The sequence below is a fragment of the Cynocephalus volans genome, chromosome 2, assembly GCF_027409185.1.
Source record: "Cynocephalus volans isolate mCynVol1 chromosome 2, mCynVol1.pri, whole genome shotgun sequence".
Lineage (NCBI taxonomy): Eukaryota > Metazoa > Chordata > Mammalia > Dermoptera > Cynocephalidae > Cynocephalus > Cynocephalus volans.
The window spans coordinates 196,718,054-196,741,413 of NC_084461.1; the positions used below are offsets into that span (position 1 = coordinate 196,718,054).

Below are 23,360 nucleotides of genomic sequence, written 5' to 3' on the forward strand. Positions count from 1 at the left end.
CATTAGGATACCGCCTCCCTAGAGATAGATCCCCAACCAAGAAACTCTCCTACACAGGACAGACTGCCTCACCTGAGTAAGAAGTTCCACCGTGGACACACACCCAGGGCTCGACACTCCCATATCCACCCGGAAGACCCACCCCTATCCCCTTAAAGGAGGTCTGCATTGTCTGGCAGAGACCCGACTCTTGGGGACAATCCCTTAATTCAGAAGGAAACCTCATTCTTTCCTAAAATCCTCCCTTCATCCCGAGTATGCCTTGAGGATGCCCTCCCCCAAATATTTCAGAGCAGGTCGTGCTACACACGGGGCCCAGTGCAAAACGAAAATGTGGTTCCCCTTGTTAAAATTTTAAAAATTTCAGGAATGAGACAGCAAAACATTAAACCACACCTGGGGACCCCTCTTTTGGCACAGGTGGGTTGCCCATGAAGCTGGACTACTTCAGGGATACGCTTTCAGTGACGAGAGAGGCCACCTCAGTCAAAATCTGTAGGTCTTTCCGACTTGGGATGGGGGTGGCGGGTACGTGTGTGTGTGGGAGGGTTGGCCACCCAGCTTCTTGAGATTGAAGTTCGAGAACACACCCTGGGACAACCTCCGTGAAATTTTTTTTTTTTTTGGTGGCTGGCCGGTACGGGGATCCAAACCCGTGATCTTGGTGTTACCAACACCGCGCTCTCCCAAGTGAGCTAACCGTCACCCTACCTCCGTGAATTTGTAATCACTTTCCGTGGCTCGGGCAGAAGCCCCCCTCGAACCCCTCCAGCCAGCTGGGTGGTCCTCGCGACCCAGTCCCGCTCCACCTTCGAGGTGTGTGGGCCTCGCCGCGTGGGGCCCATTGCCGGGGCAACCGACGCCGTGAGCGGTGCATTGTGGTCTGCAACAAAATGCGGGAGAAAGATCCGGAGGGAACCATTGAGCCCATGGACCAATAGGAGAATTCTGGGGGCTGCGTTAAGCCAATAGAGATGTTAAGTGGGGGGCGGGCCCGGAGGGAGCGGGGCGGGGCCTAGGCACTAGGCGGCGGCGGCTGGCGTGGGGCTGCTTAGATGCGCCACTGTTTCGGCAGCGACGGCATCTTACGCTGGTTCAGAACCTTGATAGCACCTCCCGCAGGAGACAGTTGCAGTCGGCCAGTACCTGCTTCACGGTGAGAGCCTCTCGGGGGATCCTGGCCACCTGGTTTCGCCCCCCGCTGGACTTATCCCTCCGCGCGGCCAGCGCTTCTTGAGGAGCGGGGTGGGGGGCGTCGTCCCGTGGTGGCGCAGGCCTGGGGTGGGGAGCCGGAGCCTTGGAGGCGCGGCCCTCACCCCAAGTCCTCACCCCTTGCCCGGGTCTCGCCCCCTCCAGGTAACGATGTGCGACCGAAAGGCCGTGATTAAAAATGCGGACATGTCGGAAGAGATGCAACAGGACTCGGTGGAGTGCGCTACTCAGGCGTTGGAGAAATATAACATAGAAAAGGACATTGCGGCCCATATCAAGAAGGTGAGGAAGGGGTGCCGGAGGCTGGGCGGTTTGCGCGCCGCCGGGCGAGTCACAACTTAGTTTCTTATCCTTAATCCTGCATTTTAAGAACGCCCGGCAGAGATCTTTGGGGTACGCATGGCGGCTCCGAGCGTAGACGTGTCTAGAAAGGACGCAAAGGGAATTTTGCGGTCCTTCTTGGGAAGACCCCGACCTTTGGCGCCCCAAGTTTTTTTTTTTTTTGTTACCCAGCTCCGCGGGGGAAAGCGCCACCTAGCAACGGTATCTAAGATCAGGGAGCAGCGGTTCCCCCTTCTGTATGATTCCTGCGCCGAGGATCCATCTGGGCGTTCCGGAGGGGGGAGCTGCGTGGGTGTTTCCAGCCGGGCCAGAGGGAGATCTTGCCAGCCTTCCAGTGGGGAGTTAGGCGGCAGTTGATGGAAAGTAGGTGGTAGTGGTGGTTGGGGACTGGGGTGGGGGCTTGGTAAATGGCAGTGTGTAGAAAGCTGGTAGGACTGCCAACTTCTTGGGCAACGTTTGCTGGAAGGGAAAGAAGCTGGCAGCGTAAGCTGTGGGAGGGTTCCAGTAGAGAATGTGAGAATGAAAGACTTAAGATGGAACAGGAATAAATACCTTTATTGACAAACGCAGCAGTGCGTGCATCTAGTTTCTAAGCACGTTATTCTCCTTAATAGATTTAAAAGAGGTTTTCGCATTGCATGCAATATGAATAGCCAAGTTTTGCATAACTCGGCCACAAAGACTTGTAAGAATTTTGTAGAGAAAGGTTACCTTTGGGTCCTGCCTACAGTCACCTAGTGAAGAAACCAACTCAGGCATTCTTGTCCCCAGTGCTTCTTGGGATGGAGGAGATAGCTAAGAGTTGCTTGTGCAACTTGCTAACCTTGTGGACCCGGTGGTAGATTAGCACCATCGGGATAGACGTGGAAAGGAGGGCTATGTAAATTATAATTAAGGATAAAATTTGGCCAGTTGGCTGTCATATTCTGCTTCCAGCATTCTTTTTATAGAAACAGTGAAGTGCTTATGCATCTTGTTCCCTTAAATTTAAATTTTGATCCGCAGCTGTTTGATTTAGATGCTGATTGAAACTTTGTACTTTTGGAAGTTCAGGGGTGTAGTTAAGATCTTCCTAATGAGGAATGAGTTCAAAATGAGGTATTTTGGGCTAAGTTTTTACCATTTTCTTGGATTTTGGGTGCATGGGAAATAGAATGACAGTTTAATTTACACAAAAGAACACGATAAACTACAGCTGTTGATGTCACCTGCTATCAATGAATAAAATATTATAGAAGGTATGTAGGTGTAATTACAACTAACAAAGTGCTGTCTTTGAGGCTGACCTTTCTGCCTTTTACCTCTTCAGCCCCTTCAGTCTTAGCTCAGACTGCAAGTATGTTTGCATTAATGCACTGTGTAGGCGAATTGGAGCTGGGGAACATTCTAAGAATTTGCAGATGTTAACGTTCCTCCTTTCTGCCCCTACAGGCTCTGGCTTATCCAGGAGGCAAACTAATCTCTGGTTTAGCACTAAAATTCTAGTGTTTTTTTTCCTTCCAGGAGTTTGACAAGAAGTACAACCCCACTTGGCACTGCATCGTGGGGAGGAACTTCGGTAGTTACGTGACACATGAAACCAAACACTTCATTTACTTCTACCTGGGCCAAGTGGCCATTCTTCTGTTCAAATCTGGTTAAAAGCATGGACTGTGCCACACACCCAGTGATCCATCCAAAAACAAGGATTGCAGCCTAAATTCCAAATACCAGAGACTGAAATCTTCAGCCTTGCTAAGGGAACACCTCGATCTTTGAACCTTTATTGTGTTTTGTACAGGGTATTCTCTGTACTAGTTTGTTGTGGTTATAAAACAATTAGCAAAACAGCTTACATTTGTATTTATTTTCTATTCCATACTTCTGTGTCCCATGTTTTTTTCCTCTCAAAATCCATTCCTTTAAAAAAATAAATCTGTTGCAGATGTTTACGTGTGTGAACTACAATTTGTTCAAATAACATAGGGTTGAAGGCGGCTTATCACTTAATCAGGTGACCAGGTTGGTGGGGGTGTCTTTGAAGTAAGTTTCTGTGGGTTATAATAGACTACCCATTTTGGTACTGCTATGGTTTGTCCTCTCCAAAACTCATGGTCAAGCTTAATCCCCAATGTGGCAGTGTTGAGAGGTGGGGCCTTTGGGAGGTGATTGGATTGTGAGGGCTCTGCCCCCATGAATGAATCCATTGATAGATTAATGGGTTATCAAGGGAGGGTAACTTGTGGCTTTATACAAAGAGGAAAATAGACCTGAGCTAGCTTACAAACATACTCTTGCCCTCTGGCTATGTGATACCCTGAGACACCTCAGGACTGCAGAGTCCCCATCAGGAAGAAGGTCCTCACCAGGTTGTCCCCTTGACCTTGGACTTCCCAGCCTTCATAATTGTAAGAAATAAATTGCTTCTTTATGAATTACCCAGTTTCAAATACTTTTTTTGGCAGCCTGCCTTGGGTATTATGTTAGAAGCAACAGAAAGTTGGTTACAGGTACTCGTGGGACTTTCTAATTCTCACCATCCTGCATGTAGAGATATGCACAGCAGAGAAACTTTTGGATTAAATCTTAGTCCTAACCTGAAAAAAACCAGCATTTAAGGAGGTTTTTTTGTTTGTTTTTTGTGGTAGCTGGCCAGTAGGGTGATCTGAACCTTTGACCTTGATGTTACAACACCATGCTCTAACCAACTGAGCTAACCAGCCAGCCCAAGGACAGTATTTGTTAAAAGACTTGCTATAGAATGTTCTGGGCCTTTGGCCTCAGATGGTGTTGATGGATGTGTAGTAGTACTCCTTTCAGCTTTCTATTGTTGTGAAATGGAAATACGTTCATAGTAAAGTTGGGATAATGAAATGTACAGCTGGATTTTAGGCTATCCCCCACTGCCATGTCTTGCCCCAAAAGAATACTTTTAAAGATCGAAGGTGATCTTAAAAGGGGAAATAAAAGTTTTTGAGCAGCAGTCTTCCATGCTTTTCTAAAAATGTCTCTGCAGACATTAAAACTTTTAGCTTGCTGTTGCTGTGCTTTAAAAGCTGTAGTAAGAAACTGATAAACAGGGGTATAGTAAAGCTTTTTCATTAAAAGACCAAATTAAAGCTGTGGTTTTTCCTGCTATCAATTTTAGGAAGGTTGCAATCGTATGAAGGAAAGCATATATGGCAGACTTAGCTTTGGTAGGCAGAATAGAAATATGCTAGAGGCTGGAACAACCCACACCCATCTTGGGAAATTGCAAGAAGGATCTTGACTTCTAGTTTGCCTATTATTTTCTCATGAAGTAAGGCTTTTTTAGACCTTGGTCCTGTAAAATGCCATTGAGATTTCTGAGCAGCCAGGCTACCTACACAGAAGGGAGTGGTAGATTTAAATCGATAGGTGATAACCCCATCTTAAGAGTAGCATTAGGTCAATAACATCTTTGGAAGTTTTTCTTTACCACAACTTGTTTTAGGAGTCCTAGTGAAGTTGTGCTACATTAGAACTGGGAGAGTTTCAGGGTAGAGGTGCAAAAATTTGTTTTACTGTTTACTGTGGTAGTTGAAATGGAAGAGTTTTTTACCCTGCAGGAAAGGAGGATGAGGTACTGTGGAAAAGGAGACTGCAATAGAGATGATCTAGGTTTGTATTTATATAAACAGACTGAAAATGTTCTCATAATTAATCTTTTTTCTATCCCTGTTTCCTCTTCAGTGATCTAGCTATATTTCTATTTGAAGCCCAACAGGAACTTGACCTCCAAAGCTGTAACTTGTTCAGTTAGATCATCTGTTTGGAGTAGGGCTATCTCCAGTGACAGACCCTACAGCTGGACATTGGGGGGGTTCTAATCTAATTTGATCAGGCCCATATCTACTGTCAGGAACTTGGCAGCTTTTAACTTTAATTTTTTAAATTCTGATGTGAGAAAACCATGTTGCTATGGAGATAAGACTGGATTGATGGTTTGTGAAGTTCCTTCAAATGCCTGCTCCTTCCTGTTAATTTTAAAAGCCAATAGCCTCCAGCTGGCTGAAAAAAATGTAAGCTAAAAGTTTTCTTAAGGCTTAGCATTTGATAAAATGCTTTTAGCTGCTGTTGTTTGAGATAGTTGTATATAGCTAGCTATATGTGGAACCTTTTTAGTAACAGGGCAAGATACTGTGAGTGAAAGTATATAAATGATTCCCACTGTGCTGGGCCAAGAAGCGGCATATGTGAAGCCCTTTCAAATAGCCTTGAGCTAGCTGGTTAGCACATCTGGTTAGGGCATGGTGTTGATAACACCAAGGTCAAGGATTTGTATCCCCATGCTAGCTAGCTAACCCCCCCCAAAACAAACAAAAAAACCCAAATAGCCTTGAACTAGAATTATCCACAATTAAACTGTTAGCCAAATGACAGACCGTTTTCTGCAGTTTTAAGAAACCCCTTAAAAACCTTAAGCTTCATCCACATTCAAAATATTTATGGGGCTTGCTGGTTAGCTCAGATGGTTAGAGCAGGGTGTTATAACAAAAAGGTCATGGGTTTGGATTCCCCTATGGTGTTAAACCAGCCTGGTGCAAAAAATCAAAATCATACAGTGGGCTGTAATAAGGAGACAAGAGCTCTGCCCAGCTTCGTCCCTGAGTACAGGAGAGGGGGTTAAGCTACATAAATAGTTTTAAAACTTTTTTCCCCTTTAAGACCTTTTGTTCAAATGTATTCTGACAAAGAAGGTCCTTATATAAGACATAGAGACGGGTTTGCTGGTACATTTATTCTTTCAACAAGGATTTAGTTAGTGGTTTTCTTTACAACAGGCACTGAGAACACAATAGTGCTTTTTGGTAGAAGAGGACTGAAAGAATAATGAAAAAATGTATTTCCCTCTCCCTTCTCAAAAAAAAAATGACAAATGCCATCCAAATTGTAAACTCATTTACTGGTTCAGCACACAATTGTAGTAGTGATCATTTGCCCTCTGACTTGGGTATTGGCTTTTGGCTCTAGACTTAGTCCTAGACTGAGAGATTGACTTAGATACAGTTTAAAAGTTTTATAATTCAAGGGCCGGCCTGTGGCTCACTCGGGAGAGTGTGGTGCTGATAACACCAAGGCCACAGGTTTGGATCCCTATATAGGGATGGCCAGTTAGCTCACTTGGGAGAACGTGGTGCTAACAACACCAAGTCAAGGGTTAAGATCCCCTTACTGGTCATCTTTAAAAAAAAAAAGAAAGTTTTATAGTTCAAAACATCACTGGGTTCAAATGATCCATTATCCCTCTGGAAGGCAGCACCGGCAGAAAAATTACAAACATAATTCAAAACTGTGCTTTAGTGCTGGTTTTACCTTAACCACAGTGCACAGCCAAGAGAAATTTGTAGGAGTTGAGCCAAAAAAACAAACCAAATACCTCTGGGAGAAGGCCTGAAGCAGTTCCTAATGAAAGCTGCAAAACAAGTGACAAGAATTTGTTTCTTCAACTTTGAGACTAGTCAATTCAGAACATGAATATCCTTAAGAGGAGATGCTCTGCGGCTGTCTCATTAGCCAGATTATCCTGCAGTTCTAGGCTTTCAACAGGATGTGACTGGTTCATGCTCCAGGATAGAAAAGGAGTTAAAGTTTGAAGCCAGAATGAATGGCCACTATGCCTGATGTTAGACTTTCATAAGCCACCTTCTGAAAACCTGCATCTTCTATCATGTCCTTGAACTCTTCCTAGAACACAGAGAAAGATTCAGTAATGACTGCTTGGATTTCAACTTTAGGGCCTCTGTTGTAAGGTATTGAAATTTGTACCTGAGATGGGAATCGTCGAATACTCTCTACAAGGTATTGATAGGACTTCCAGTCTCCTGCAATGACCTCTCCTAGGACAGGAATGACCTGGAAGCTATATAGATCATAAAGCCTAAACAAAAAGGTAAAAGATTAAGATTAGAACATGTCTCAATTTCTTACCTCTATAAGAAGCAAGAAGGTCTAAGCCTGGGTCACAAACTCAAATGCCTATAGGGACCAAGCAAGTTTCTGAATAACTTAAGTGGGCAAGGTGCAAGACCAGTAGGTGTGGTGACAGGTACAGTTAGGAAGTATCACAGAAGTAGAGAAAGGGCAGTTACTACCCAGCTCTGACTACTGTATGTGGGAAAATGGGCCTACCCAGTTGCCAAGTATATGCTTTCTCAAGTGAAGCTGTAAATCCAGATCTTTATGTAAAATTTCCTGATTTTTAACTATGGACCTCTAAGTCAATTTCTTAAAATACTGTGTGAGTCAAACAACATGGTGACTGGTTTGAGACTCTTCTGGCCTAGGTACTATCATCCAGAATTGGCTGACCTCAGAGGTGGCACTGTGTCTCAGGGGCTCTGGGACTCTAAAGTTCATGCTTATAGCTTACTGGCTATTTTTTTAATCAATTTTGGTGTGAGGAACCCTACTAGACAATGAAGATAAAAGCCCTGTTAACAATGCCAACCGGTCCCCATACCGTCCACCCCCCCAAACAGACAAACACAACGCCAACCTGGATATGAGGGGATTGCTCACTTGGCTAAACTCAAGACAGAGAAACCGTCCTCCTGGTTTCAGGACCCGATGGGCTTCCTGGAGTGCCTGAGCGAGACAAGGAAGAGGACACACTCCTCAGTAGATCTCACTCAATTCCATGAGGTGAAGACAGATTTAGCTTCTGTAAGCATTGTAAAAGTTATCATTTCCCACAAATCCCTTGTTCATTCTCCATTGGGAAGCTGTAACAGCAGAAATAAACCTATGTATCCTAAACATTATAGGCATTTTGCTTCCCATGACTAGAGAAGGTTACATGGAGTAATCCAGACTGACTACAGGTTGGTACAACTCCATGAAGGGCAAGTTTAGAATCACCTCTCAAGGGCTGGCCAGTTAGCTCAATTTGTTAGAACATGGTGCTGATAACACCAAGGTTCAGGGTTCAATTCCTGCATCTGCCAGCTGCCAAAAAAAAAATTACCTATTAAAATCACAATGGATATCTTTGATGAAGCAACTTTACTTCAAGGAATCTATCTTACAAAAATGCATCTACTGTGGAAATGACATACATGTGGTTTTTTCACTGAACAGCAGAAGATTAGAAGCATCTTTAACCACTAATGAAAGACTGGTTAAATTATGGAATATCTACATAAATGGAATCTATTCAGACATTTTAAAAAGGAGTAGCCAGTGCTCTTTATGCATTAACATGGAAAAATCTCCAAGATATATTTTTAAAGAGAAAAAGCAATGGGCAAAATGTTTAGTATGCTAATATTTGCATAAAAAAGAAAATAATATATACCACTCGGGCTGGCTGGTTAGCTGAGTTGGTTAGAGCATGGTGCAGATAACTCTGAAGTTCAGGGTTTGATCCTTGTACTGGCCAGCCACCAAAAAAAAAAAAAAAAAAAAAACCTATATATATATATACTCCTTAATATGCACAAATGACTTTGTAAAAATAACACAAGAAACTGGTGTTTGTCTAAAGGGAGAGGAGGCACTGAAGGGTGGGAGGGAGATTTTCACTGATGTATCCTTTTGTACCTTTTGAACTTTGAACCTATTCAAAATGCTTTTTTCAGGCTGGCCAGTTAGCTCAGTTCATTAGAGCACAGCTTTATAACCCCAAGGTCCCAGGTTCAGATCCCCATACTGGCCAGCGGCAGAAAAATAAATAAAATTTTTTAAAAAGACACAAAAGGGCCGGCCCCGTGGCTCACTCGGGAGAGTGTGGCGCTGGGAGCGCAGCAGCACTGGGAGCACCGAGGCTGCAGGTTCGGATCCTATATAGGGATGACCGGTGCGCTCACTGGCTGAGCGTGGTGCTGACAACACCAAGCCAAGGGTTACGATCCCCTTACCAGTCACAAAAAAAAAAAAAAAAAGACACACAAAAGACATTTTTTTCAATTAAAATAAATAAACTGGCTACAGGCAAAGGACAAGTCTTAAAAACCAAGCTACAGAGCCCCATAAAAAGTGTTCCACCCAAAGCAGAGGATGCAGGCAAGTGGAGCCCACATTACAGAAATGAAACTGGTTGCCCTGCACATGGTCTTCAAATGTTTTGAATAGAATGTTAAAGTAGAAATAAAGAATAGCTGCATCAGAAGAAGAGCTGAACATTCTCTTCTCTCTGTAGAGGAAACATGAATCTAGCTATCTTCTGCTAAAATAGTGTTTGAATGCCTTTTCCTGTGTCAGCCTCTGACATGTCTCTGATCTGCAAACTCACAGAGTCTGACAGTTTCACACGTGAGAAGAAACAGATGAAATGCCAAAGCAAGACTAACAATCCCAAACATGTGAATACCCAAGCAGTAAAGACTTCTATGAGGATCTGTTCAGTGGTTTTGGTCTTTTTCAATTTTGTGACTAGAAAAATTAGCACATTAAAGGATTGAGGCCCCTAATTTGAAATAGTTAACACACTCAAGTGCTGCCCAGAGAAAAATCTCTCCTTCTTTCCTCATTCACTGTGGATCTACTCCAAGAGAACTAATATCCTGAAAGTCACACAAGCTGAGGATGCAGCCATTCGTACCTGATCAATGTGTGTGACATTCCGAATCCCAAAGGCAATGGTGTAAATATCGAACTTATCATCATCAAAGGGCAGTTCTTCAGCATCTCCCAATACCCAGGCAAGTCCTGAAAGCGAAAATCAATTCTAGGTCTCAGTCTGGGTAGCTGTCTCTCCTGCACCCAATAAATGATTGTACCTGAGCAATTTGTAGTTGGGCAGGCAGAAGTGTGGGTAGCCTGGGCAACCTACTCATAGCTAGTGTCTGAGCCCTGACATGTGGGATTGATTACTTAAACCTGTGGAGTGTGGCACTAACTCTGCATAGTTAGTGTCAGAATTGAATTGAATTGAATTGTTGACACCTAGTTGGTGTCAGAGAGTTAGAGAATTGTCAGTGTTGGTTGGGAGAATACTGCACATTTGGTGTCAGAAAATATTACACACTTGCCTTCTCCATTGGATTCCTGGCCACTGTCCTCTAATCCTGGGAACTTGAAGCTAGTGTCCTTGAACTTAGCAGGATGTATGTCCTTCCCCCAAGGCTCTCAGAGTACGACTTGATGCTTAATTAGTTATGTTTACTCTCAAGCAATTTTTATCCAACTCAGTGTTTTGTGTAGAGTGCTGTGGTTAAGAGCGCAGGTCCTGGGGTTAGATTGCCTGTGTTCTAATACTAGCTTCACCGTTTATTGGCTTATTACATTGAATAAACTACTTTGTCTCAGTTTCTTCATCTGTAAAATGGAGTTAATAATAGTACCTACTTCATAAGGTTGTTGGTAGTATTAAATAAGTTACTCTAAGTATAGAATTTAGCATAGTTACATTGGTCTTATTCCAGACTGGATAAGGAGCATGAACAATAAGTATGATTTGTAACAATGAATATGCTAATAAAAAATAAATTCCCCCCCCAAAAAAAACCAAGTAAAAAACATAAAAATAAAAAACAAAGATCTTTTTTTTTTTTTTTTTTTTTTTTACAGAGAAAGGCAATTTTATTCTTATAAGGAAATGTTCTAACAGGTTGAGGAAAGGAGCACCCCTGGCCAAGCCCCCCATCCTAGGCAGGAGTCTGAGATGAGGCCAGGCCTGACCAGGACTTGGTAGAAGCTAACTGGGCTCCCTGTGGCATTGGGCAGGGCAGAAAAAAACAAACAAACAAAAAAAAAAAACATTGGTCCTATTGGAGTAATACAGAATCAAAGTGTCCAGACCTCAAGCCAGGTTATAAATTCAGAAAACACCTGAGCCCTCCCCTGCCACCACCTCCCATCAGGGTGGCTATGTCCTTTAAGGATCCCAATTTGGCTGTAACATTATGTAACCTGCAACAAATTAGACATAAAATATAAAAAGATTCTGTAGAAAAAGAAAGAAAATAACTTTTCTGGAAAGCACACTAACAGAATCTAATAAGAACCTTAAAAATAAGCATGCCCTTTGATCCAGCTATGTAATTTTTAGGAAGAGGACACTGATTACATCATCATCATCATAGCTACTACTTACTGAGCCCTTATGAAGTGGCAGGCTCTGTGTTATCACTTTATGTACATCTTTAGGTGTTTCTTTTTTTCTTTTTTCTTTAGGTATGTTATCACATCCTCATACCAACTCTATAAGACAGCTATTACTATCATCCTCATGTTTCATGTCAGCAAAGTGAGCAGCAGAAAGGTTAGAGTTGCTTGCCCAGGGTCACACAGAAGGACTGAACTCAGGTAGTTTTATCCCAGAGCCTGTGTTTTTAACAGCTATGGTACATTACCTCCTACTACTAGGCGCTTATTATTTTACAGGTAAGGTAATTGAGATTTAGAGAATTTAAACGCTTGTCCAAGGTTATATAGTCAGTACAAAAAATTAATGTGTGTAAAATGTACAAATAAGAATGTCACAAAGTTGTGCTATATGCAAAACATTAGAGAAGAAAGAAAGATCAAGTGGTTATTGGTTATGTGAATTGGTTGTGTGAATCATGAAATATCCATATGGTGGAATATCATTAAAAATAGTGATTTTAAGGAATTTTTAATTATAGGGACAAATCTTATCATACAATAGTGAATTAAAGCAGGACACTAAATTGTATATACAGGATGTTCTCAGCTTCATAAAAAGGAAATGATTAGGAAAAAGATAGGAAAGAAACATTAAAACACTGAGGGACATCTCTGGATATTGCAATTATGGATAACGTTTACTTTCTTTATAATACTTTTCCAAAATCCAATACTTCTCTCAAATATATCCATTTTATAATCCATCAAATAATTTTTTTTGGAGAGGGGTACTGCAGCTGGCCGGTACAGGGATCTGTACCTTCACCTTGATGTTATAACACTGTGCTCTTACCAACTGAGCTAACCGGCCAGCCCCTCAAATAATTTTTTTTTAAAGATCCTGTCCTCAGAGCTTCCATTTGGGAATGAAGTGCTACATATAAAAATGTCTTCACACATTAACCTTTATAATTATAAATACTTTCTAGGATTCTCCTACTTAGCTCCAACTTTCTTTCATGATATTTTTTGCAAAGGCATTATTATTGGAGATGGATAAAGCAAGGAGAAAAGAGAAAGAAAACTGTACTATGTGGCACATAATAATTCCTATGCAGATGCATTTCTCTTGGTAGTTAGGAAAGCTTGAAGGGCAAGTTATGCTATGGAAATGGAACGTTACCTATCATTTCACTATCTTTGTTCTTCATTCTTTATGGCTGAGCACCAGAGAGAAGGGAAACATGTTTGTCAGTAGGAGTAAGGAAACATAGTGCTTTTGTTTAAAAACACTAGTGACTGTCTGCCTTCTGAACAGTGTTGATGGTTAACAAAAGAGTCCTTCATTTTAGGGGCCATGTGGGCTGCAGTTCGTCTAGGCAGCTCCTTCTGGGGTAGGAGGAGGAAGAGGAGGAAGAATTGAGCTAAAATAACCAGAGACAATCATGGTGGGGAGGAGGAGGACAGAAATGCTGATGTTGACCTGACGGACTTTCTTTTTTTTGTTGCATACCACTGCCTCCAAGTTGCCTGTGCCTGCAGTGCCTGACCAGCTTGGAAGAGGGCAGTGCAGGGGCTCTGAAAAGCTTGGTCAACAGGGTGCAGATTCCAGGATCATTAATTTTACTTGAAAAAATTGGAGGGGGGAATATTTTAAAATATTTTTAAAAATAAAAATAAAAAATAAAAACAAACAAAAGAAAATATTAAAATAAACAGAAATCCAAATGTAAAATTATATATATATATATATATATATTTTTTTTTTTTAATAAAAGATGAACGATAAGGGGATCTTAACCCTTGACTTGGTGTTGTCAGCACCACGATATCCCAAGTGAGCTAACCAGCCATCCCTATATAGGGATCTGAACCCGTGGCCTTGGTGTTATCAGCACCACACTCTCCCAAGTGAGCCATGGGCTGGACCTTAAAAATCCATTTTTAAGCTAGAGCACAAATCATCCACTTTGAGCTTGCAGTGGGCTCCTAGAGATATGCACTCACTTGCCTATCTGCTGTTGGTATCTACTGTGGAAGGGAAGTTTGAGGAGTACTGTCCATGAGTGTTTCTTTGACTGTATCTGTTGGGTCCTCTGAGAAACAGATGCTGAGATTGATGTAGGAGTGCAAAAGGTGTGTTTTTTTTTTTTTTTTTTTGAGGGAGGGAACACTTGGTAGAGATGAAAGGATGAAGGGAGACTGAGCAGGAAAAGCCTTTAGACCTTGATGCAGAGCTGATGAAGCCTCAGCCTACCCGATAGGGAGCTCTGGAGGAAAGACGGGCTGCTAAAAGAGTCCCATGTGGGAGATCTTTCTTTACAAGGAGATTCAAGCAGTCTGCTCAGCTTTATCACAATCAAACCATCCTAGTACTGATAGGGGAATGGAACGGCTCAAGAATAGGAATGATACACTGAAGTCTGCTAGGAATTTAAAGAAAAATTAAATTCCTGTCTTAGGGTCCAAGGGCTGAGATCTGAAGATTTAGCTCCAATCTGGGATTTGCCACTTAAAAGTTATGTAAAGGCTGGCCAATTAGCTCACTTGGGAGAGCATGGTGCTGGTAACACCAAGGTCACAGGTTCAGATCCCTGTATCGGCCGGCTGCCAAAAAAGCAAACAAAAAAACCCCCAAAGAAACAAACAAATAAAAGTTGTGTGAGTTGAGTAAAATCCTTAACCTCTTTGGGCTTTGGTTATCTACCCTGTCACATAAGGCTGGTAATCTAGCTCAACGGGTTGCTGAAATAATATATATCACACCACAGAAACTGGACTCAGTCAGCCACACAAATCATCTTCAACTCCTGCCTATCTATAAGTTTCTAAAAGTTGGAAGACAAAGCATTTCAACATTTTACATATTTCATCTTATTTTATAAACATACAAACATTTCCTGTGTGTCTACTTTCTGCAGGACTCACCAGCTTTGTATTGTTGAGCAAAGGCTTTCTGCTTTCCAACCTTTAGCATCTCCTTGTTTATGTCACATACCATGACACGGGAACCACCCAAGGAATCCTCTTCACTCTGGTACTTTTTGGCAATTTCTTCCCAAGATAAATTTTGTTGCGCCCTTAACTGCCTCTTCTGTTTTCTCTGATGCTGTGCCTGAACATAATTAAGGAACCGGAATGCAATGTCACCTGTGGGAAACCAAAAGAAGGAAAGATTCAAACAAAAACAAACAAACAACAAAAAAAAAACCGCCTTTCCCAAACCCAAAAGAAGCAACAATGGTACCAGTGTGAGTGAGTGTATGGAAATGGAAGTTTCTCCTCATTTCAACAGTAAATTTTTCTTTTTTTAACAACTTTTTAACTTCTAAGATTCTTTTAAAAATCTTTTAAAAAAATTGTATAAGTAATGCATGAACACATTCTCACTACGAAAGACTCAGTACCTATATATAGAATAAAACATGAAAACCACGTTCTCTCTCCATACCTTCTCCAGACATAACAAGTGTTAAGAGCTTAATATGCAGTCTTCTAGTATTTTTCTTATAATTTTAAAATAATTTTTTTTTTAAAAGGATGACTGGTAAGGGGATCCAAACCCTTGGCCTTGGTGTTATCAGCACCACACTCCCCCAAGTGAGCCATGGGCTGGCCCAAATTTAAAAATATTTTTTATAAAATATAAGCATATACTTTTAAGCAATATTTTCCTGCCCACCACTTCTCTTTCCCAGTTTAGAAGCCCAGACACCATCTCTCCCACTCTCATCTGTTTCTTCTGTTGGTTACAGATAATTCTTTTCTTACCAAATTTATAATGATATCTTCCCCCCCTCCACCTCTGCTTGCCTCTATCTTCCCAGTATATTTACTTTTCATAGTTCCTCAGAGATACTTTTGTAACCTAGAGTAATAAACTAATCAATATTTTATTTCTTATTCCATCAACTACAAACAGTTTCTCTTGACTCCCTTCAACCTTTCATCAAATGTACTTTTATATTGTCAAGACTGATAACATTTGTTCTATAGCTGTATATGCACTATCGTAAACCTTTTTTTCTTTTTCTCCCCATTTAATATGTCCTTGAGGCCTTTCCATCACTACTTATAGGTTTTCCTCATTCTTTTAAATAGCTACATAATATTTTGGAAGTATCTTAATTTAAAGCCATTTCTTTATTGGGAAAAAAGTTATTTCCAATTTTTCACTATTATCAAAAGTGATGCAGTGAGCATACTTGTAGCTGTATCTTTGTGCAAGTTTTTCTTTAGGCTAGATACCCAGAATTGGAATTGTGGGATCGCGGACTACATGCATTTTAGATTTTGAAAGATTCTGCTAAATGGTCCTCCAGAGAGCAAGGTGTCTTATTGCCCTCTGAGCTTCCATTTGGGGAGAGGACCACAACAACAAAGCCACACATAAACCTGTTACAAACACGGAGATTTTCCTACTATAATTTATTGTTAGACATTATTCTCGTTATAAATTATCACATTATTACATTATATTATACATATTTTAATGTAATTTATCGTGTACAATGATATCACCAAGATGCACTTCAGAAACTCATGACATTTTTCTCCCCAAAAGCCTAGTTTTCAACAAGTAACAAAGGACCATGAATAAACAATTAAGCTTTTGATACTTGATGTGATAGTGGATTTGGCAGAAAAGGCTGCCTAGAAAGCTTATGTAATATGATAAAAGGCTTCCCCCCCAAAAAGAGAGAAAGTGGGTTAAACAGAAGGTAAAACAGTCATTCAGATGGTGAAATATCACTGGAGTCAAAAATTGGTCATTTTACATTGTAATCCTGTGTATTTTAGAAAAATGGCAGGCACAAAGCTGACATTCTATGCATCTGATTGATACTCAGTCCAAAAGAAAAGCGTTCACCTTTCTTAAAAGTTTTAAGTGTACTGATTTTCAGTTACCATCTTCAACCTAATGGTAGGTGAGCTAACTCATTTTAGTAAGAGACACTAATTTCAGTAAAAGATACCCAATGATACCCAAGGATACCAAACTCACTACCTGTGCCTCCAGCAACATCGAGGAGCTGGGTTCCAGGAAGTGGGCGCATCTTCCAGATCAGTAAATCCTTCCAAACACGATGGATACCAAGACTCATCATATCATTCATCACATCATACTTCTTGGCCACACTTTCAAACACCTGATAGACTGAAATAGACAAACACACACCATTGTGCTATGAACTTGAAGTGACTTGGAAAAATTCTAAATGAAAAAGGAGGAAGTTTTTTCTCCCCGAAACATCCTACCTTTGCAAGGTGAAGCTAAGACATAATGCTTGATGTCAAAATCTACACTGTGTTAAAGTGTTACTACTGCTTTATTTTCATTTTAAAAAAATTTGTTTTTGTTTCTCTTTTCTTTACATTACCTCTTTAAAAAGAGGCTTAAAAGTACTTCATGTAAGAAATCAACCTCTTTTCTGCTGCCTTAGTTATCTTTATCTAGGACTACTACCTTGCAATAATGCTATGCACATACTTGGTACTAAATAGATGTCTCTGTTTCTTAGAGGACGCAGCAAGGGGAATTGTAATTTTTCTAACGGTTATTATAACAAAAGACAACAAAATCCATTAGAAAGACACATGACCAACGGATGGGAAGACTTCAGCTCGTCTCTGCCTGCATCATCAAGAAGAACCTCAGGTACAATTTGGTAGACATATGGATGGCAAGATATCAATCAGGACCAAGTCACATTGTAGAGGGTCCTTATGAATCTTCCCTGTAGGATCAAGACAGACTATGGAATCTGGAAGAGCTGAAGAGAGAAGGAATCTACTATCCAAGACATTCTGAACAGTTTCTTCTTAAAGCTACATTTAACTTTTTTGTATCTCAGTTTCTCTGCCCATAAGATGAGAATATCAGGGACAGCTCCCTATCTCCCTGCCATAAGGCTGAATTAGATAATGAATGGGAGATGCTTTAATTCCTCAGCTGAAATGTGCTGCATAAATCCAAAACATTACTGTCCTCTGCCGAATGACTTTAGGTGCCCTCACTGCTCCCCGTTTTACTGATTGCCTATTCTCAGCCCTGGGTTCTCCAAACTTGTTCTCTTCTTTTGAACATCTTTTGTGGTATCTAAGGGTTACTAAGGCACAACCCAAGAAGTATAAACAGTCCTTGCTTTGCATAGTTCCAAAATGCATGAATAGCAGTTACTGTGGTTTAGTTAACTAGCACCAGTCCTCCAGCACCACCATTCGAATACAATATTATATTAACTGAGAGTAATTGCATAAAGTATAAACTTTATTAGTAGTCCTTCAGTCCACAAATCACTATGTAAATAACAGGTATGCATCACAATCAATGACCAATAACATCACTTCTTCACAGACTGTAGGTGTCTGGTCACTGTGCCTCACTTATTCAGTTCACACGCAGACAGCAAAGCATGTAGTTGTATTACCTCCTTATCTCTCAGTGATGAACCTATGTGGCAAAGCTGAATAAATAAAAGAGGAAATTGGGCAACAAAAATGAAAGTACAACAAAAAAATGAGAAGTGATAATGCTAGAAGTGAAATTCCAATCTAATGTAAGTTGAGTTACAGGAGAAATTGATGACTGTGGGAATGTTGACACTGCTGTTCCTGGAAAAGACTCTAGATCTACAGGCAAAGAAATTTCATGAAGATGAACTTATACACATTAATGATGAATGTGGTTGTGACAAAAAGGTTGGAGATGTCCCAGAGGAAGTGATGCCAACAAAAAATTTCACATTAAAGGAATTCTTGGAGATATCTCATGACATTGAAAGTGCAAAAGATAAAACGTTAGAAGCTGATAAAAACTTACAAAGGAGTATGACAATTTGCCAGGGCATAGAAAAGATGTTCATTCCCATTGTAATTTATATGACAAGAAGGAAGCGAACAGTGTTCAAACTACTCTTGGTAAATTTTTTTACAAATAAAAAAAACAGTGGACTACGTGGTTAGTTCACTCCACTAGTGCGTGGTGCTGATAACACCAAGGTCAAGGGTTTGGATCCTAGTATAGACCAGCCACCAAAAAATAAAAAGAAAAAGAAACAAACAAAACAATTTAACTCTCAATGTTTCCAACTTTTTATTAGAATTTCAATTTAATTTTAATTTTTTTTTTTTTGCAGCTGACTGGTAAAGGTATTGAACCTTAAATCTTGGTGTTATTAGCTAATTTAAAAAACTTAAACTTAAAATTTTAAATCTTTAAAATTTTAATTTGGGCTGCTATAGTTAGCTCAGTTAGGTTAGAGCATGGTGTTATAACACCAAGGTCAAGGGTTCAGATCCCCATACTGGCCAGCTGCCAAAAACCAAAATAAAATAAATAATAAAAATAAAATAAAATTACATTAATTAAATTAAAATTAAATCTAATTTTAAATTACAGTGTTCTAAATAAATATTAGCTTTACTATATATTTTTTTCATTTCCTTATACATTTATAACTCACAGAGAGCTTTTGATGTTTGATTATTTTTTTTTTTTTTAAAGATGACCGGTAAGGGGATCTTGACCCTTGGCTTGGTGTTGTCAGCACCACACTCAGCTGGTGAGCAAACCGGCCATCCCTATGTAGGATCTGAACCCATGGCTTTGGTGTTATCAGCACCGCACTCTCCCGAGTGAGCCATGGGCCAGCCCATAATGTTTGATAATTTTTAAAGGTCATGGAACAATTGTAATTTTTCCCATTGATTATTAAGATCATTGTGCATGACTTCAGCTTCCATGTCATTTTTACCATACTACAACATGGTGTAAAGCAAGGACTGCCTGTACTTCAATCTCAGTTCTCATTCTGGAATCCATATTTAGCTCAGTTAGTAACTTCTCTCCTGCTTGCCATTGGGCAAAATGTTGATTATACACTGTAAACCACAATACAGAAGTTAGGCATTATCATTATTGTTATTAAATACTGGGTAAGAGCACATGCTTTGGGAGCAATGCACCTGGATTAAAATCCCAGCTCTGCCACTTATTAGCAGAACTTTGGGCAAGGGCAAGTGACTCACTGTTTTTTTCACAGTTTCTTCATCTACAAAACTGGGCTAATGGTTCCTACTTCACAGGGTTGTATGCAGAAGAATTAATGTAGACTTTTTTTTTTTTTTTTTTGTCTTTTTCGTGACCGATACTCAGCCAGTGAGTGCACCGGCCATTCCTATATAGGATCCGAACCCGCGGCGGGAGCATCGCTGTGCTCCCAGCGCCGCACTCTCCCGAGTGTGCCACGGGCTTGGCCCAATGTAGTCTTTTAAAAGGTTTCAGACCCTCAATAAATGCTTGCTGTCGTTTTACTAGGCTCCACTCACTTCACTCCAGTTATAAAGCTCTGAGGATATAGAAATGAATGAGCCACTGTCTTAGCTTTCTGGGCATCCAAAGTCCTGTGAAATTAATAATTAAATTTAATGTTCAAAGAGTTACAGTACAACTATTCATTTAGCAAGGTTGAGGTGAGATATACAACTAGTCTTTAAAAGGATGGGAAATTAACCAACATCACAGGTTCAGATCCCTGCTCCGACCAGCGGCCAAAATAAATAAATAAAAAGAAAAGAATGGGAAATTCCACTGAGGGCTCTTTCTCTTATTTCCTGGGTGGCCTTACGCCCAGTGAAGGAACCTCGTAGAGCCTCACTTTATCCATCTGTAAAATGAGCATAATCCCTTCCTCATTATAAACAGTACAGCTGGAGTTTAAAAACAGTCCTTTTCCTTTCCCATGCCCGTGGTACAGTGCTGATATAAACTGCTCAACAATATCTAACATTTATTGAGCAATTACTAAGTGCCAGGTACTGTTCAAACTGATTTATATATGAAGTAATTTGATCCTCAAAAGAACTCTAAAAGAAGGGTTACTACTATTCCTACTTGGCAAATTGGTAAGCTGAGGCACACAGAAGATAATTTCCATCTTCCTTTCTATGAAAAAGGGGCTTTCTTTTTTAGCAAGAGGTTAGGAACGTGGGCTCTGGAGTCAGACTAAACTGGTTGGGAATACTGGTTCCACCACTTACTAGCTGTTAGATTGGTAAATTGGGCAAGTACTTACTTAATCTTTAAGTCTCAATTTCCTCATGTGTCACAAAGGGATAACAATACCCACCACTGTAAAGTTAAAACGAGAATTGGAAATAAAGTCTTCAAGGTGCCTGGTACGTCATTAACGCTCAATTGATGAGACTTAATAATTACTCCATTTAAAAAAGAGGAGGTGTCTAAGTTTTGCCAGGTCAGGCAGAGGGGACTCCTTGGAGGTCAGGACTGCCCAGACTACAGCATCGGAGCCAACAGTATGTTAAATCAATTCTCAGTTGGGCAGAAGAAACTAGATCGCGGACTGTCAGATCCCTCCATCCACCCAGTCTCCCCTTTCACCTTTGCCTCCCTTCTCTTCCTCCGACACAGTCTCAAACCCGAAATGCGTTTCTGTTGCCCGCTTCTCTTGGGACAAGAGTCGTGCACCCAGAGGGCCCCCGGACCAAGAGCTATGTAGCTCGGAGAGCCAGCAGCCCCGCATCGACCGCGACCACCTGCGGCCACAACAGCTCCACAGAGCGCAGCTCCTAGAGGCTGCCATCTTGAGAGTCTCTTAACAGGGACCAGAGAACACGTCGCGTTGCATCACCAGACGGACGACGGAGGCCGGCCGGAGACATCATTAACCAAACGCGCCCTGAAACCTGACATTAAGGAACCATACGGAATCTCCCAATCACCTCTCAGAGGCCGTGTCTCTGAATGTTGCCAACCAGTAGTAAGAGTACTATCTCGCAAAATATCGAGTAACTCTTCTGGTGAGGAGGGGGAAACTGAGGCATGGTATGGTTAAAAAGGCTAAGATTCCTGACTATTCCTGCAAACTTTGGTATGCATAGGAATCATTTGGTTTGATCTTTAAAATGCAGATTCCCATTTGCAGTAGACTTCAGAGCATTTCGCTGACTCTGTTGGATGGTGTTTCCAGGGGGCGATCCTTACATTTGACTCTCAATAAACTTTACAAAATTAAATAAATAAAAATTTTTAAAAAGCAGATTCCTGGGTCCCAACTACCAGAGATTTTAAATCAGCAAATCTGGTATGTGTCCCTTGAATCTTTATTTGAACAAGCTTCTCTGGTGATTCCTGTGCAAGAGATTTGCAGACCCATTCTTAAGAAACATATGCTAGACTACTCTGAAAAATAAACATAGGAAAGACTATTCTCTGGTATGTCCACTTTATGAACCTAGGAAATTCATAAATAGGAACGAAAGCTCTGGTATCCATTTAGCAAGCCAGAACTAAACACACTTACACTTGTCTCCTGCTGACACAAAGCTATATTTCTAACTTCAACTGGCATATTATGGATGTTTTACTTCAACCCCAGATTTTCAGTCTTTTTTTATGGAAAGAGTAATGTAGACCATCTTGTGCAAAAAAGTGGATGGAGGTTGTTGAGTTTTGCTTTGATTTCTGTATTTTTCTGCTTTAATTTCCTTTTTAATTGTATGCTTCCTGTAAATATTTCACAGGGAGAAAATGCCAAGGATCCAAAACTATTTTTAAATGAAAAGTCTTTTTCTGGTTTAACATAGCCTGACAGATGGACACCTACTGCTCTCATTTGGGAAGTACTGCACTGGGATTTCTCCTTCTCTCTCTTTTATTTTTAAGAACGATAGGAGGAAGAAATGATTCATCTATATACTTAGAGATCTTGTGTCTTTGTTAAAGGAAATAAAGTTTCATCAAGGAATCTTAATATATCTTCCACATCTAGTTATATATAAGAATGGACCTCAGCTTTGGGGGCTGCTCCTTCTGGTCATCAAATTCGGTTTCCAGACCAACAATATGTAGCTGTTCTCTATTTCAATATGATTAGTGGGGGAAAAAGCTATGAAAGGTAAAGCAGGACAAGGACTGTTGGAGGCATTTTAAGGCAACTTAAAAATATGAGTTTACGGCCAGCCTGCGGCTCACTCGGTAGAGTGCGGTGCTAATAACACCAAGGCCACGGGTTCGGATCCCATATAGGGATGGCCGGTTTGCTCACTGGCTGAGCGTGGTGCTGACAACACCAAGCCAAGGGTTGAGATCCCCTTATCGGTCATCTTTAAAAAAATAAAAAAATATATGAGTTTAGTATCTAACTTCCTTTATCCCAGTTTAAACTGTTACTTCCAAGAAAGTGATCTATTTATATACACGTATTAATGTCTTGTATACCATGTGATGATTAATAAGGAGCCAAGAAGGGCCCTATTAGACATTCATTCATTCATTCATTCTTAAATGACTGCTAAAATTCCACTGATCTTTCTGTGTTCCACTCAAGTGACAGTACCTCTAGAAAGTCCTCCTTTACCCCTCTTAGCTATTTGAACTTCTCTCTTGGAGTCTCTGCTCTGGTCAGCATTTTGTAGTTAACTATATTATAGCCCTTACCATGTTCTTGCATTGTAGTTTCTTATTTGCTTAACTGTACAACTTAGGACACTATGAGTATATTAAAGGCCTCAATCTTTCTTTTTTTCCCCCCAGTCTTCAAATATTTTTTATTGGAAAGCCACGCTTTGCCTTCATTTATTTTATTTCAAATCACTGTACATGCAGTTTTTGTGAAAACACTGCCTGCATTTTCTAGTACAAAAAAATCTCTAAACATTGTTTCAGGAATGTAGAGAAATATCCAACTTAAATAGCGAAAAAGTGCACCATAATTACTGCTGCACTACAGTCATTTCTGCATTTTCCGTGTGTC

At 40.6% G+C, this 23,360-nt stretch overlaps 2 protein-coding genes across 3 annotated transcripts; one reads left to right on the forward strand and one right to left on the reverse strand.

Moving 5' to 3' along the window:
- Nucleotides 1-1,025: 1,025 nt before the first annotated feature.
- On the forward strand, nt 1,026-3,485 carry DYNLL1 (dynein light chain LC8-type 1). The gene is made up of 3 exons (XM_063087349.1): nt 1,026-1,156; nt 1,357-1,494; nt 3,058-3,485. Exons 2-3 carry the CDS (start codon nt 1,363-1,365, stop codon nt 3,193-3,195), a joined length of 270 nt encoding a protein of 89 aa, XP_062943419.1. The 5' UTR covers nt 1,026-1,156; nt 1,357-1,362; the 3' UTR covers nt 3,196-3,485.
- Nucleotides 3,486-6,441: 2,956 nt separating this feature from the next.
- On the reverse strand, nt 6,442-21,193 carry COQ5 (coenzyme Q5, methyltransferase). Of its 2 annotated transcripts, XM_063087152.1 has the most exons (7): nt 20,987-21,193; nt 16,592-16,741; nt 14,512-14,733; nt 10,097-10,203; nt 8,054-8,142; nt 7,324-7,435; nt 6,442-7,242 (listed from the first exon to the last, which is right to left on the reverse strand). In XM_063087152.1, exons 1-7 carry the CDS (start codon nt 21,186-21,188, stop codon nt 7,141-7,143), a joined length of 984 nt encoding a protein of 327 aa, XP_062943222.1. In that variant the 5' UTR covers nt 21,189-21,193; the 3' UTR covers nt 6,442-7,140. The 2 variants fall into 2 exon arrangements, with proteins under 2 accessions (XP_062943222.1, XP_062943223.1); XM_063087153.1 differs by lacking the exon at nt 16,592-16,741.
- Nucleotides 21,194-23,360: the final 2,167 nt, after the last annotated feature.

Bases quoted from the DNA above. Each gene is read 5' to 3' on its own strand.
- COQ5 (XM_063087152.1), bottom strand. From the start codon at position 21,188: ATGGCAGCCTCTAGGAGCTGCGCTCTGTGGAGCTGTTGTGGCCGCAGG. The intron at 16,742-20,986 runs GTGAAAGGGGAG...TGTCTATTTCAG, and splicing joins GGAAGAGAAGGGAGGCAAAG to TCTATCAGGTGTTTGAAAGT. The intron at 10,204-14,511 runs GTGAGTCCTGCA...TTTCGCTTTCAG, and splicing joins TGCTCAACAATACAAAGCTG to GACTTGCCTGGGTATTGGGA.
- DYNLL1 (XM_063087349.1), top strand. From the start codon at position 1,363: ATGTGCGACCGAAAGGCCGTGATTAAAAATGCGGACATGTCGGAAGAG. The intron at 1,495-3,057 runs GTGAGGAAGGGG...TTTTCCTTCCAG, and splicing joins TTGCGGCCCATATCAAGAAG to GAGTTTGACAAGAAGTACAA.